We start from the raw sequence: 12004 nt of genomic DNA, 5'->3' as shown, positions 1-12004 counted from the left end.
TATTACGTTTTGCTAAAATGTTTAGCCTCATTCAAATCATTTTTGACTTTTCTGGCTTCCAATATCAATATGTTGTTTTTAAGAAACTTCTCATAATTGTCTGATTTCCTGGACAGCAAAATGTGGCATTCCTATTAGAAGCTTACTGAGATCTGGTGTAAAATGCATGGTATTTACATGTCTGTCGGCATGGTCAGCTCTATGGCCTGGGATGAAAACTCTGGTCACATCTCTTACGATGGACAACATCAGTGCACTACTAAAACATCAGACGAGTTCACAACCTGCTCAAGTTTTTTAGTGAGGAAACCCAAGACATACTTCATATAAAAAGAAATGAAAAATGATCAAACAAAAAACTCAAAAAACGGAAACCCTTTTGAAGCAGATAAGGCTACAGGTCAGTGAGGTCCTCTGCCGCTCCTCTCTGCAGTCCAGGGGGCAATGGGGAGGATCACGGAAGGGGTGGGGGGTGGGGTGTGGTGGGGTGGGGTGGGTTCAAAGGAAAACGCAAGTGATCTCCGCAGTAGGCCATGAGACATGTGAGCGCCTCCGTGGTGAGCACCACTGGGACTCTCCCACCCCCCACACCCCACCAGCAACTCTCAGCCCATGACGATCAGTCCATTCTCTGATGCTAGTGGCTGGACGGAGGGAGTTGGATGTGTCGGACCTTGGGACGTGTGGTATGACGCCTCCTTTCATCTTTTTAATCGCTGATCAATTCAGTCCATTCATTCGTCTTCTTATTCTTCCGGTTCCTCATGTTATAAAAGGGGGATGGGGGGGGGGTAGTAGAAGAGAGGGGCTGAAGTGTGGGTGGGGTATGCGGATGGGGGGGGGGGGGCAGGGCAAAGAAGAACGTGTTGGGTTGGAGGCAGGTGGGGGTGGGTGGAGGGGGGGGGGGTCAGAGGGTGTTCCTCACAGGCCCGACACCATGACCCGGTAGGAGGGGGGCATGTGTCTGTGCCGCGGGCTGGATCCGGGGCTGGCATTGGGGCTGCTGCAGCTGGCGTCCACCCCCCCTATGGAGGGCAGGTAGGCGTGGTGCAGGATTGGCAGCTGCAAAGAGAGCCGGCGCTGGACACTGTACGGAGAGAGCAGAGAGAGAGAGAGAGCACATGCCAGATTTGTAGTTTAAAAGGCACTGGTAAAACCGATGGGGGGAAAAAGCAATGCATGACACACTGTAGATTTGAGGCAGTTAAGGTTGTAACCACATAGCATGAGACAGCTTGATTGGCCAACAGCAAAGTCTTCGGCTGGTAAACCTGTAAAAGTTTTTATGCGCCTATCTAAGGCTAACTGTGATATTACAGTTTTTGTCATACGTGCCACAACTCTCCTCTATTATACATGCACCGCCAGATACAATAAGGTTTACAGTTTCACTTGCTCAGTAGTGTCAGCAGAACACACAGCATAGGAAAGCATACAGATACATTCACTACTCTCACATCGGCACTTTTCTTGCTTGCATCTTTAGAACTCCCTTTTCTCTCAGCCTGCTTTAATTGGTCTTGTGGCAGACATAAAAATGTTGTCGACTTGCTGGTGATCGCCCCCTGAGTATCCACCACATGCTGAGGCTGCATGTGCAGCCCTCTTCCCCACTAACCCACAATGCACTGGGCTCCTGATTTAGAGCTTCCTGGGATGTTTTCGTGCTTGGGCTGCTACTGTGTGTGCACCCCGTGGCACAAAAGGCAATTACGTAACGATAATGCCGGTTACATAAAAAAACAAATTTGATGTTCTTCTGCATCATGAACTGCATCATAAATGTACCTTTGTATTTTGGTGTACTAATAAAAGTAGGTCTTGCTTTTTTCCTCAAATTACTAAAAAATAATAAAAAGAAAAATGGATACCATTTTAGTATCTCGTATCAATACAAAAATTCAAGTCCGTCCACAGGCATTGTGGTCACTTCAACCTACCCGGTACAAGAGCATGTCATAGCAACGGGAGGAGACGGGAGAAGAAATCTTCATTGCATGACACTTGCTTCCTCCCCTCCCATCTACTGAAGCTGTGGTGTGCATGTCGTGTCTATATAGGAGACTGAACTTTATTTGTTGGGCAACATCTAACTCTCTGCTTGTGTGCTCCCCTCCTTTTTACTCATACTTTCTCACGTTCCTTCTCTCTCTCCCTTCATCCCTCTCTCTCCCTCCATTCCTCTCTCTCTCTCTCTCTCTCTCTGTCTTCCCCTGTACATGTGATCAAACATTTATGCAGGGAGGGAAAAGCTCTGAGAATTTCTGCACTGTTGTGCCACTGTCTATTTTCAGGCCTCGCTGCTTCCATCGGTGGTTGTACATCACAGGTTATGTAAGAGCTCTCTCTCTCTCTCTCTCTCTCTCTCTCTCTCTCGCTCTCTCTCATTCTGGATTAACAAAACTGGGGCCGATTGCAGTGATGCATGAAACAGGGTTCTCTTTTTTTCACTCACCCTCCCCTCCCACTTGATGACATCAATATTCCTGTGCCGTTGTACGACATAAAATAATCTCTTTATCCGTTTCTTCAGTTCAACAACAAACTTGGCAATATCACATACACTAGTTTAAATTCACTCCTTTCCCATGTGTTTCTAAAGTGGCTAGCGTAGGAGGAGGAACTGTGACGGCTACTCACTGCTCAGGTGAGTTAATGTCCTCCAGTGGACCTCTGCTTATTCTAGAAGGATCCATGGAGCCCCACTGGGCCTGCGGCTTCTGTTCCAGATGGTTCTTCAGGACGGACTTCTCACCTTCTGCAGAGTGGATCAGATAAAAATTCAGTGCCATTTATTTTTTTTATTGTTGACATCCTTTCTTTTCATTACTTCTACAACAAATAAAGTAACACAACACTTTATCGACTACACAGACTTCACACATGGTTTGTTTAAATTCAAGTTCAATCTTTAAAATCATTGTTGAACAGGAACTGAACATCACCCTAACCAAACCCCTAACCCTAATCTTAACCATAAATTGTTGTTAACAGAACGTCAACAGTTTATTAATATTAGGAGCAGTTATAGATAGTCTATGGGAGACCATAGTGCTTTCAGAAAACCCACACAGGAATAGCACAGAACCTGAAGAACCCATTGTGATGGGGACTCAAGACTCTCACCTTTGCCCTCTGTGAAGTTGCTTATGCTGAGAATGTTGTTGAGGTCCTGGTAGTGGTTCTGCTTGATGTAAGGGGTCTTCTCAGGCGTGTCCTGCAACTGCATGGTCACCTCCTCCAACTCCTTGTCAAGCTGGAGACACAAAAATAAAAAGCACCTCAGTGTCAATAATAGAGTGAGAAGAGACTTCACTCCTGAGTTGAGTTGAGTTGTGTGTAGGTGTAGGTGTATGTAGGTCGTCCTCAAGCACAACCTTTTAGACAGCATCGCTGCTCCAACACTGAAGCTGTCACAAAGTGTCACATCTTTAAGAATTTGTTATGCAAACTACACATGTTAAAAAGGAGGTCACACATGCTACTGTAAGGCCTTGATGCTGAAGAGTTCAAATGCCAGCAACATGAAACTCTGAATGACTGCAAACGGCGACTTTCAGACTGTTTTTATAATGGTTAAGGTGGTAAGCATGTTTGTGTCTTGTCCTCAACTTAAATACACATCTCTGACACACTACAGTTACTGTATATTGTATGATGTTCCCACTGATGGTGATTCATTATGTGATTCCACAGTATAAACTGTGATGTTTCTTTATTTCACACAAGGGCAGTCATCTAAAATTTATGGTTGAAAGTATGTGCACTGACATCCAACTTCACTGTCCTTGTCAAAAGTCATACAAGACATCTTGTTTTCACCAAGATATTCTCACTCTCCCGTCCACTAAAGCTGTGACCTCCAGTTAACAGTGAAGTACATGTCATGTCTCTATAGGGGACTGAACTTCATTTGTTGGGCAACATCTTACTCTCTGCTTGTGTGCTCACCCTGTTACTCTGGCAAGAAAGTTAAATAAGTAAAATAATACTATAATAGTAACAATAACAGCACTACCAATAAATACAATAACAATGTCAAAAATCAACCAGGCTTGTGCAAAAAAAAAAAAATCAATTCAATTGAGGTAGCAAACAGGAAGACGAATTGCAATTTGAATTGTGCACAACCCTGATATCAACAGTGAAAATAATGCATTTTCATTACCAAAAACCATAAACATACAAAACCTTAACTCTGTGAGGTTTGCAAGGTGAACTTAAACTAGAAAAAGGGTGTGGAAGCAGTGTACTTCCTCAGCGCGGGCTCACCTCTGTTATTCTCATCCGCAGGCGGTGGTTGTCCGTCTGAAGGCCGTCGAGGCGCGACGTGTTGGCCTGGTTGACGCTGGTCACCGACGTGGAGGTCTTGGAGTCCTCCTTCTTCTGGTTCTGTGTGAACTTTAACCTCCGGTTCTGCGTGGCTGCGTCCGGGTTCGTCCTCATGGTGATGAACTACGGCATGACATGAAACGAGACAGACGAGAGGAGCCACTTTAGAGGAAAACAAGCAATAAAACTCAAAACCGTAAAAAACCTGAGAAGTTTATAGATCTGAAACCAGTATAATTTCACGGACCCTCAAAAAGCAGTAAGCATCCATCATCTGAGCCTACAGTACCATCCGCCATAGGGCACCGACATTTATGAGTCCTCCATAAAAGATTGATTAGTAATCCAGCATAATTGCCCACTTTACCACCGACATCGATTGCCCCGCTTGGCAGGCACATGCACTGGCACTAGCTCCCACACCTACACCTACACCCATACCCACCTTGGCCATGAACTACCGCACTACCACCCACACCTACACCCACACCCACCTTGGGCATGAACTACCGCACTACCACCCACACCCACACCTACACCCACCTTGGGCACGAACTCCCGCATTACCACCCACACCCACACCTACACCCACCTTGGCCATGAACTACCGCACTACCACCCACACCCACACCTACACCCACCTTGGGCACGAACTCCCGCATTACCACCCACACCCACACCTACACCCACCTTGGCCATGAACTACCGCACTACCACCCACACCCACACCTACACCCACCTTGGGCACGAACTCCCGCATTACAACCCACACCCACACCTACACCCACCTTGGGCATGAACACACACACCCACCTTGGGCACGAACACCAGGCAGAGCGTGATGGTGCTGCAGAAGATGATGACCAGGGCCACAATGCAGAACTGGACGTTGGGCTGGTCACGGGTCAGGAAGGAGACGGCGGCTCCGATGATGCACATGATGCCCACGTTGTAGACGCTCATGCCGATGTACTTGCTGTCATTGAGTGCCGGGATGCTTACGTTGCGCGTCTCCCAGGCCAGGAAACAGCCAAACAGCTACAGAGTGGTCAGGGAAGAGTGGACAACACAAAGGGTTGGACAGAAGTTTTTAAAGCATTTGTCATAATCACTCGACAATTTAAAAGAAAACTGACAAGCCTTTGAAACACTATTTACAGTTGTCATACACACAAAGAAATCACATGATCAGCACATGACATAAGATGTTAAGGTCACATGACTACTTATATGTGTGTGTCAAAGAGGATGGTGATGGTGTTACGGCTTCTACACACAGTTGCGTTCCGTCAACGCATGCCAGTGGGTGTTCCCCACGGTAGCTATGCAAATGACTTGAACTTGAAGTATAACCGTAATTTGATCGGTTGGTGCTGTCTGTCGATTGGCTTGATTGGCCGGTGCCGTCTGTCGGTGCAGCAACAGCTGAACTTCTCAACATAAGCAACGGGAGAAACGCGACGCAACGGAACCACAATTCTGTTTGGAAACGGATGACGTGAGCCCATGTAAAGTGAATGGGATGCGTCTCCAGCACTGCAACGCACGCAACTGTGTGTAGAAGCCGTTAGAGAAGGTATTTTAGTTATGTTTCTTTAAAGGCAGTCCTCGATCCTAGCAAAAGCTTGATAAAGGCCCAATCAAACTATAAAATACACCCACCTTTCTGTGTTACGTAAGCTTTATAAAGAATCCCACTGAACTCAACAAAAAGTGTAATGGAGTATAATCAAAGACTGCATCCATAAGTGAAGTGACTTTACAATGCATGCTGAGTGAAGGGTGAACAGCATGAGTTCACATATGTGTATAATGGTCAATATGAAATATTGATTTTACATGTACATGTAATATGGGTCTCATTCACCCATGTCCTGTGGTCCCATACCAAGAGCACCAATACACAAATATCTCCATACATTTATATGTAAATGAAATGTGTGAAATTTTAGATTAGATTAGATTAGATTAGATTCAATTTGTCATTGTGCACTTAAGCACGTGAGTGAAATTATTGCTTTCAATTTACTGGTTAATGAAACATGGACAGCATGCTAGCGGGCTGGGAGGACAACTGAAAGTCCTTGGCAACAACTTCAAAAATCTGCTGCAGCAAGATGGAGGTTAAATAAATAATAAACACCAAAATGTCTTCCGTTTCTGATCAGAAAAAAAAAAACCTCACAATGTAATTCTTTTTGTGTGCATCACATGGCAGCCTAAGCCATGTGGGGCATAAATCACCCTGCAACCCAAACAATGTTAACTTTTCTAAGAACCACAGTCCTCCGCAGCGGAGGGGGGATGGTTCTACTGAATGCACCTTTTGGATCCGCTTAAGGACCTGCACGCTCCCAAACACGTGAACCGCAAGTGAGCTGAGACTCTGCAGGTTCTTCTCCAGCTCCAGTCGTTTTAATCCACGTCTACGGGGCTTAGTGAACTGCCTTCAGAACTCACTCTTCTCGCTCTATTTCCACTTCCTCTGCCCCCTCATTCTACTCTCTTGTGTCTTATCTGTAGTTTTCTTAGGTCTACAGTATAGTATAGCACGCTATATGGCTTTCACAATTAGTCCTTCAATTCAAATATAGAGGCCAAGCTGTTACTGAACCGTAATAACCTCCACCTCTCCTCCGCCTCTGCTCTTTCCCTTTCTCTCTCTCTCTCTCTCTCTCTCTGTGTGTGTTTGAGGGAGAGATAGGTGTCTGTGAATGTGTATGTTAAACAGAGAGAGAGAGAGAGAGAGTGTGTGTGTGTGTGTGTGTGTGTGTGTGTGTGTGTGTGTGTGTGTGTGTGTGTCAGACAGAAAGTGAGGTGAGACAGTGCGTATAAACAAACAGCCCCAGTGAGAGACACAGCAGTGCGTGTGGTGGCACTGGTGATGACGCAGAGCACATCCCTCCCTGTGAGTTCCAATGCAGCGTCACACACACACACACACACACACACACACACACACACACACACACACACACACACACACACACACACACACACAGGGGTGAGCTCCTGACAGTGAATCCAGCCCGCCACTCACCCGCCAGCCATCTTACCTCCGCAAACAAAGGGGCCAACTCAATTCTACAGAGGGCACCGAGCTCGTCAAAAAAGGACCCGCTCTTTCATTTTCTCCCAACCCACTTTCGTCTTCCCTTTTTTTTTAAATCATTCACGGGGCTCCGGCGCCACCGACTAAATCAACAGTCTAGCCCACAGGTAATTAACCTGCTGAAAGAGAAAAGGCTTTTTCAAATATTCTCATTCATTCTTTCAACACGGAAGGCTTTTCACTGTGTCCTTGGCAGAGGGCAGGGACTTTTAATTTGGAAGGTTCTACCTAATATGCAATATGGATGACACTTCACGACTACAAAGGCGACAAGTAGATAGTGTGGAGTACGTTAGTCCATGTAATAATTCTAGCGGCAAATTCAACGCACCCGCTTCTGAATGGCAGATTGAAAAGTGAATACAGCACATTATACACGCTCAAATGTCTTTTTACCTGCTTATTGAGAAATCATACAGTTTTTCTCAGTTGCTTTGGTGCTTTTCTCAGATCAGAATGAAAATTCTCATAACTATAGGTTCAACCTCCACAACATTTAGTCATTTGTGCACATCATAGTAGCAATTTCTCCTTCCTCTGAACAAATTGCAAATGCTTTTAGACATGTATCAGTTGCTTTCGTACAATTCTCTGCTGTTTTATAACATTATCATTTGCTTATGTCATGTCAGTCAAAATGAACTGTACTTCTTGTGTGTCTTGAGAACAGTGTCTTGTACTCACTTACTCCCCTAACTACAGCAATGTTTAACTTTACTGTAGTTTTCAAATGGCTGTACAAGTAGTGTATAGTGCTGTCTTGAGCATGTTCAGGTAGTGTCACCGAGTTCTGACCTTTTTTTTTTAAACTGTCATAATGAAAACATGACAAAGCCATTTGACTATCTTGTTCATAAACGATGGTGTCAAGACTTCTCATTTTGATGACACTGGCAGTTTCATTGACATGAAGACTTGCTTTTGAGGAATGGACTATCCATTTTGAGCAAGTGACGTGCTTTTGCAGGTAATCCACTAGGTTTTGCAGTTTGCACTAATTGTTTTGAGAAATGCACTAACTGCTGTGCAAATGTTAATAGTGATGTAAGAAAAGCACCAAAGCGACTGAGAAAAACTGTAATATTGGATTGGATTGGAGTGGACTGTATTGTGGGTTAGAGAGAGCAGAGAGATGGAGTGTGTTGCCAGTGCCAGTTTTTGAGATAGATAGATAGATAGATAGATAGATAGATAGATAGATAGATAGATAGATAAATAGATACTGTAGATAGATAGATAGATAGATAGATAGATAGATAGATAGATAGATAGATACTGTAGATAGATAGATAGATAGATAGATAAATAGATAAATAGATACTGTAGATAGATAGATAGATAGATAGATAGATAGATAGATAGATACAGTAGATAGATAGATAGATACAGTATGTAAATAAATAGATCAATGGATAGACAGAGGGAGAGGGGGAAGGAGACATAGAGGTAAAGAGATAGATACAGGGAGAGAGGGATGAAGAGATATAGGTAAATAGATAGAGAGGTGGAGAGAGGGATGAAGAGATATACTGTAGGTAAAATGATAGAGAGATGGAGAGAGGGATTAAGAGATATACTGTAAGTAAATAGATAGAGAGAGGGAGCAGATGGAGGCCATGTTGACATGCTCCGTGGCCCCGGGAGAGCATGCTCACCATCAGGAGGCCTTTGTAGGCGTAGACGATCCCCAGCCAAATGGTCATGTGTGTGTTCTCACAGTGCTCCAGGAAGGGCCGAATCGCAATGTCTCGTCCCTGGGGGTCCGGCTGCCAACACACACAGGACGAGAAGGAGGGTTAGGAGGTTGAAACGCACACATACTGTGGGCATACACACACACACATATACACACACACACACACACGCACACACACTGAAGACTAACTGTGTCCGTGGCAACAGATCACAAACAGCATAATTATAAACACTCACCCACTCACTTACACCCACGCAAATAGTCAAACACAAATGCGCTGACCTTAACAAGCTAGAGCTATTATAAACATACACACAGCAGCAACAACAACAACAACAACAACAAATGTTAGTATGAACATCTGTATTCTGCTCACCACGGGGCCATGGTGAAGACAATAATAGAGCAGTGAGATTCCCCATCCCCTGACACCCCCTGTAGAGACACCCTTGGGCATAACTTAGCATTCAGGCGAGCCACTGACCCTGTTGCTAAGTAACCTCAGGTGGACTGGTTGGGAGCGAAGGGAGGGGACAAGAATCAGCTTGCCCTCCAAAGTGGGTTAAACCCACGAAAGAAATGAGCAGAATAACACGTGCATGGATGTAATGATGGCTGAGCATAACAGGTCGTTATTAACATGACCCCCCCCCCCCCCCCCCCCCCACTACACACACAGCTTAGAGTAACGTAAGTGACTTAGGGGCCAATTTAGCACCAGAGGTAGCACTCGGGCGCCATGGCAACTGGTCACATGGCCTTCTCCTGTGAGGGGAATTCCCAGTGAAGTTTGGTGGCATTGGGAATTTTTTTGCTTGATGACTGAAATTATAATCGAACGTTTGGTGACTGCTTATGAGTTCATCGATTTAAAAAAAAAAAAAAAAAAAAAGAACTCGACGGTTTGAAGGAAGGAGGTTGCGGTGGCTTGTTTATGACATATCTTTATTGATGGCGAAGGCTGTTGACGACAGAAAGGAGTCTCACACGGGACACATGTCCGGTATGCAAAAGCAAGCTGTTGCATCATTAAGGGGTCCTCGGGCCGTCTCAAGAGGGCGCTTAGAGGAGGAGGAGAAGAGAGAGGAAGAAGGGAGGGTGAAGAGAAGAGGAGAGAGAGAGAGAGCGCAAAAGAAGAGAAAAACTGGGTCCCCTCTTTGAAGAAAGTGGGAAAATCAGGTTCTCCATAACCCATTTTTCCTCTTGCCCCATTTTCATGAAAGGGAGACAGCCTGTTGGTTCTCACCAAGACGCGCGCAAATAACACACAAATATTTACCCACGGATGAATTAGACACTGTCTCGCTCTGCTAGGTCCAACACATGCTATGAAATCAAACTGACTTGCCATTATGCTACAGAAGTTAATGCGAGATAATTGAATATGCAGACATTAATAACTGTGTGTGTGTGTGTGTGTGTGTGTGTGTGTGTGTGTGTGTTTGTGTGTGTGTGTGTGTGTGTAACAATGAGACTTGAGTTCATCAGAGCGCCATCCACTGATCCAAACAAACCCACTACCCTTTCTCTTTATCTCGCCCCAAGCCCAAATAAGGAGGCCTGGAGACCTCAAAAGTTGACACCTCAAAGTGGCGTTAACAATTAAGTAGGCCAGAGAACAGAGGGGTGCTATTTATACACAGCGCTCCAACACTCATAAGCATAGAGAATAGAGAGACATGGGGAGAGAGAGGAGAGAGACAGGAAAATAAGAAGAGAGGGAGAGAGTGAGACAGACAGAATGATCAGAATCAGAATCAGTTTTTTATTGGCCAGGTACTAACATATACAAGTATACTTACATATACAAGAAATTTGACTTTGTTGTTAAGGAGGGTGACAGCTTGCTGCATCCTAAATTGTATGTGTTAAGTGCCGATCTACCAGACATGGATTAAGCCTAGTCCTAAACTAAAAGAGAATTTCAGTGAAGATATCCACTGAAACCAGTAGTTTAGGACTATGCTTAATCCATGTCTGCACAACTGCCCCTATAAGTGTAAGTATGAGCTAGGTATAATATATTACACTTACACACATGTTCAAATGGTGCTTGTGCTTGAAAACTCTCCAGACAAAGCCCAACAAAGCCCAACATTCAAAAGTTGCCCAAACAATGCCCAACCAGAGCCATATAAAGGTAGAGTGCTTGTTAGGTGTGTTGGGTTGTTAGTAGGGGTGTCACAATTATCCAAATCCTCGATTCGATGTCATTTTCGATTTTAAAGTCACGATTCGATTCGATTTTCGATCTTTTTCAAATATTACTATTAATGCATTCCTTATACCTTATTTACTCTTTTTGGTATTTTCCTTTTCTTTTTCGGGGGGCTTTTATTTTGAAACCGCTTTAAAACCATTCCAACCGCGAGGTTGTAATGTAAACTAACATTAGGCTAAAACAGAGACGTGAACATGTTGAAATGAAACAACACAGAATGTTAATTTGATTGTTTCAGCACATTCCGAAGAGACCCAAGGTTAGTGTTAATGGAATATGTAAATGTGCATTTTAAGCCTTAAAGGAACCGTATGTAAGACATGTATTTCAATTAATCATAAAATGGCCCTAATATGTCACTAGACATTAAGAAATCATGTTCATTTCAAATACTTATATCACTGACAACAGTAGTCCGGCCAGGATATTGTCATTTAAAAAGTGAAGTTACAGCCCTCAACTGATGTTGATGTTGTGTTTTGTCATGTCATTCTGTGTTTTGGCCTGATGCGCCACCCTCCACCTATCTACTAATCACGAAGTCAGTAGTGTTTCGGCATCCGGGTTGGCAACCTCGAGTCAGGGGGGAGGGGGAGTTGATACACCTCTCTACAGTAATTTGAAAGTGATTGCAGTACCAGTT

General features: G+C 44.3%; 1 protein-coding gene across 1 annotated transcript in view; it reads right to left on the bottom strand.

The window, feature by feature from the left end:
• Positions 1-914: 914 nt before the first annotated feature.
• gabbr2 (gamma-aminobutyric acid (GABA) B receptor, 2) overlaps positions 915-12004 on the bottom strand; it is a 218028-nt gene continuing 206938 nt past the window's right edge. The window contains exons 14-19 of the mRNA XM_076301769.1: positions 9100-9210; positions 5146-5370; positions 4273-4455; positions 3127-3256; positions 2641-2758; positions 915-1087 (exon numbers count right to left, since the gene is read on the bottom strand). Of these exons, the coding sequence (XP_076157884.1) occupies positions 922-1087; positions 2641-2758; positions 3127-3256; positions 4273-4455; positions 5146-5370; positions 9100-9210 (933 nt within the window). The 3' untranslated portion in view covers positions 915-921. The remainder of the gene's footprint in view (positions 1088-2640; positions 2759-3126; positions 3257-4272; positions 4456-5145; positions 5371-9099; positions 9211-12004) is intronic.

Source organism: Alosa pseudoharengus, unplaced genomic scaffold (assembly GCF_046254945.1).
Source record: "Alosa pseudoharengus isolate Yale_2024_CS ecotype anadromous, Long Island Sound unplaced genomic scaffold, YU_APseudo_1.1 YU_APseudo_1.1_scf_23, whole genome shotgun sequence".
NCBI lineage: Eukaryota > Metazoa > Chordata > Actinopteri > Clupeiformes > Clupeidae > Alosa > Alosa pseudoharengus.
The sequence above is the reverse complement of the archived record's forward strand: the minus strand, read 5'-3'. Positions and strand labels throughout refer to the sequence as shown.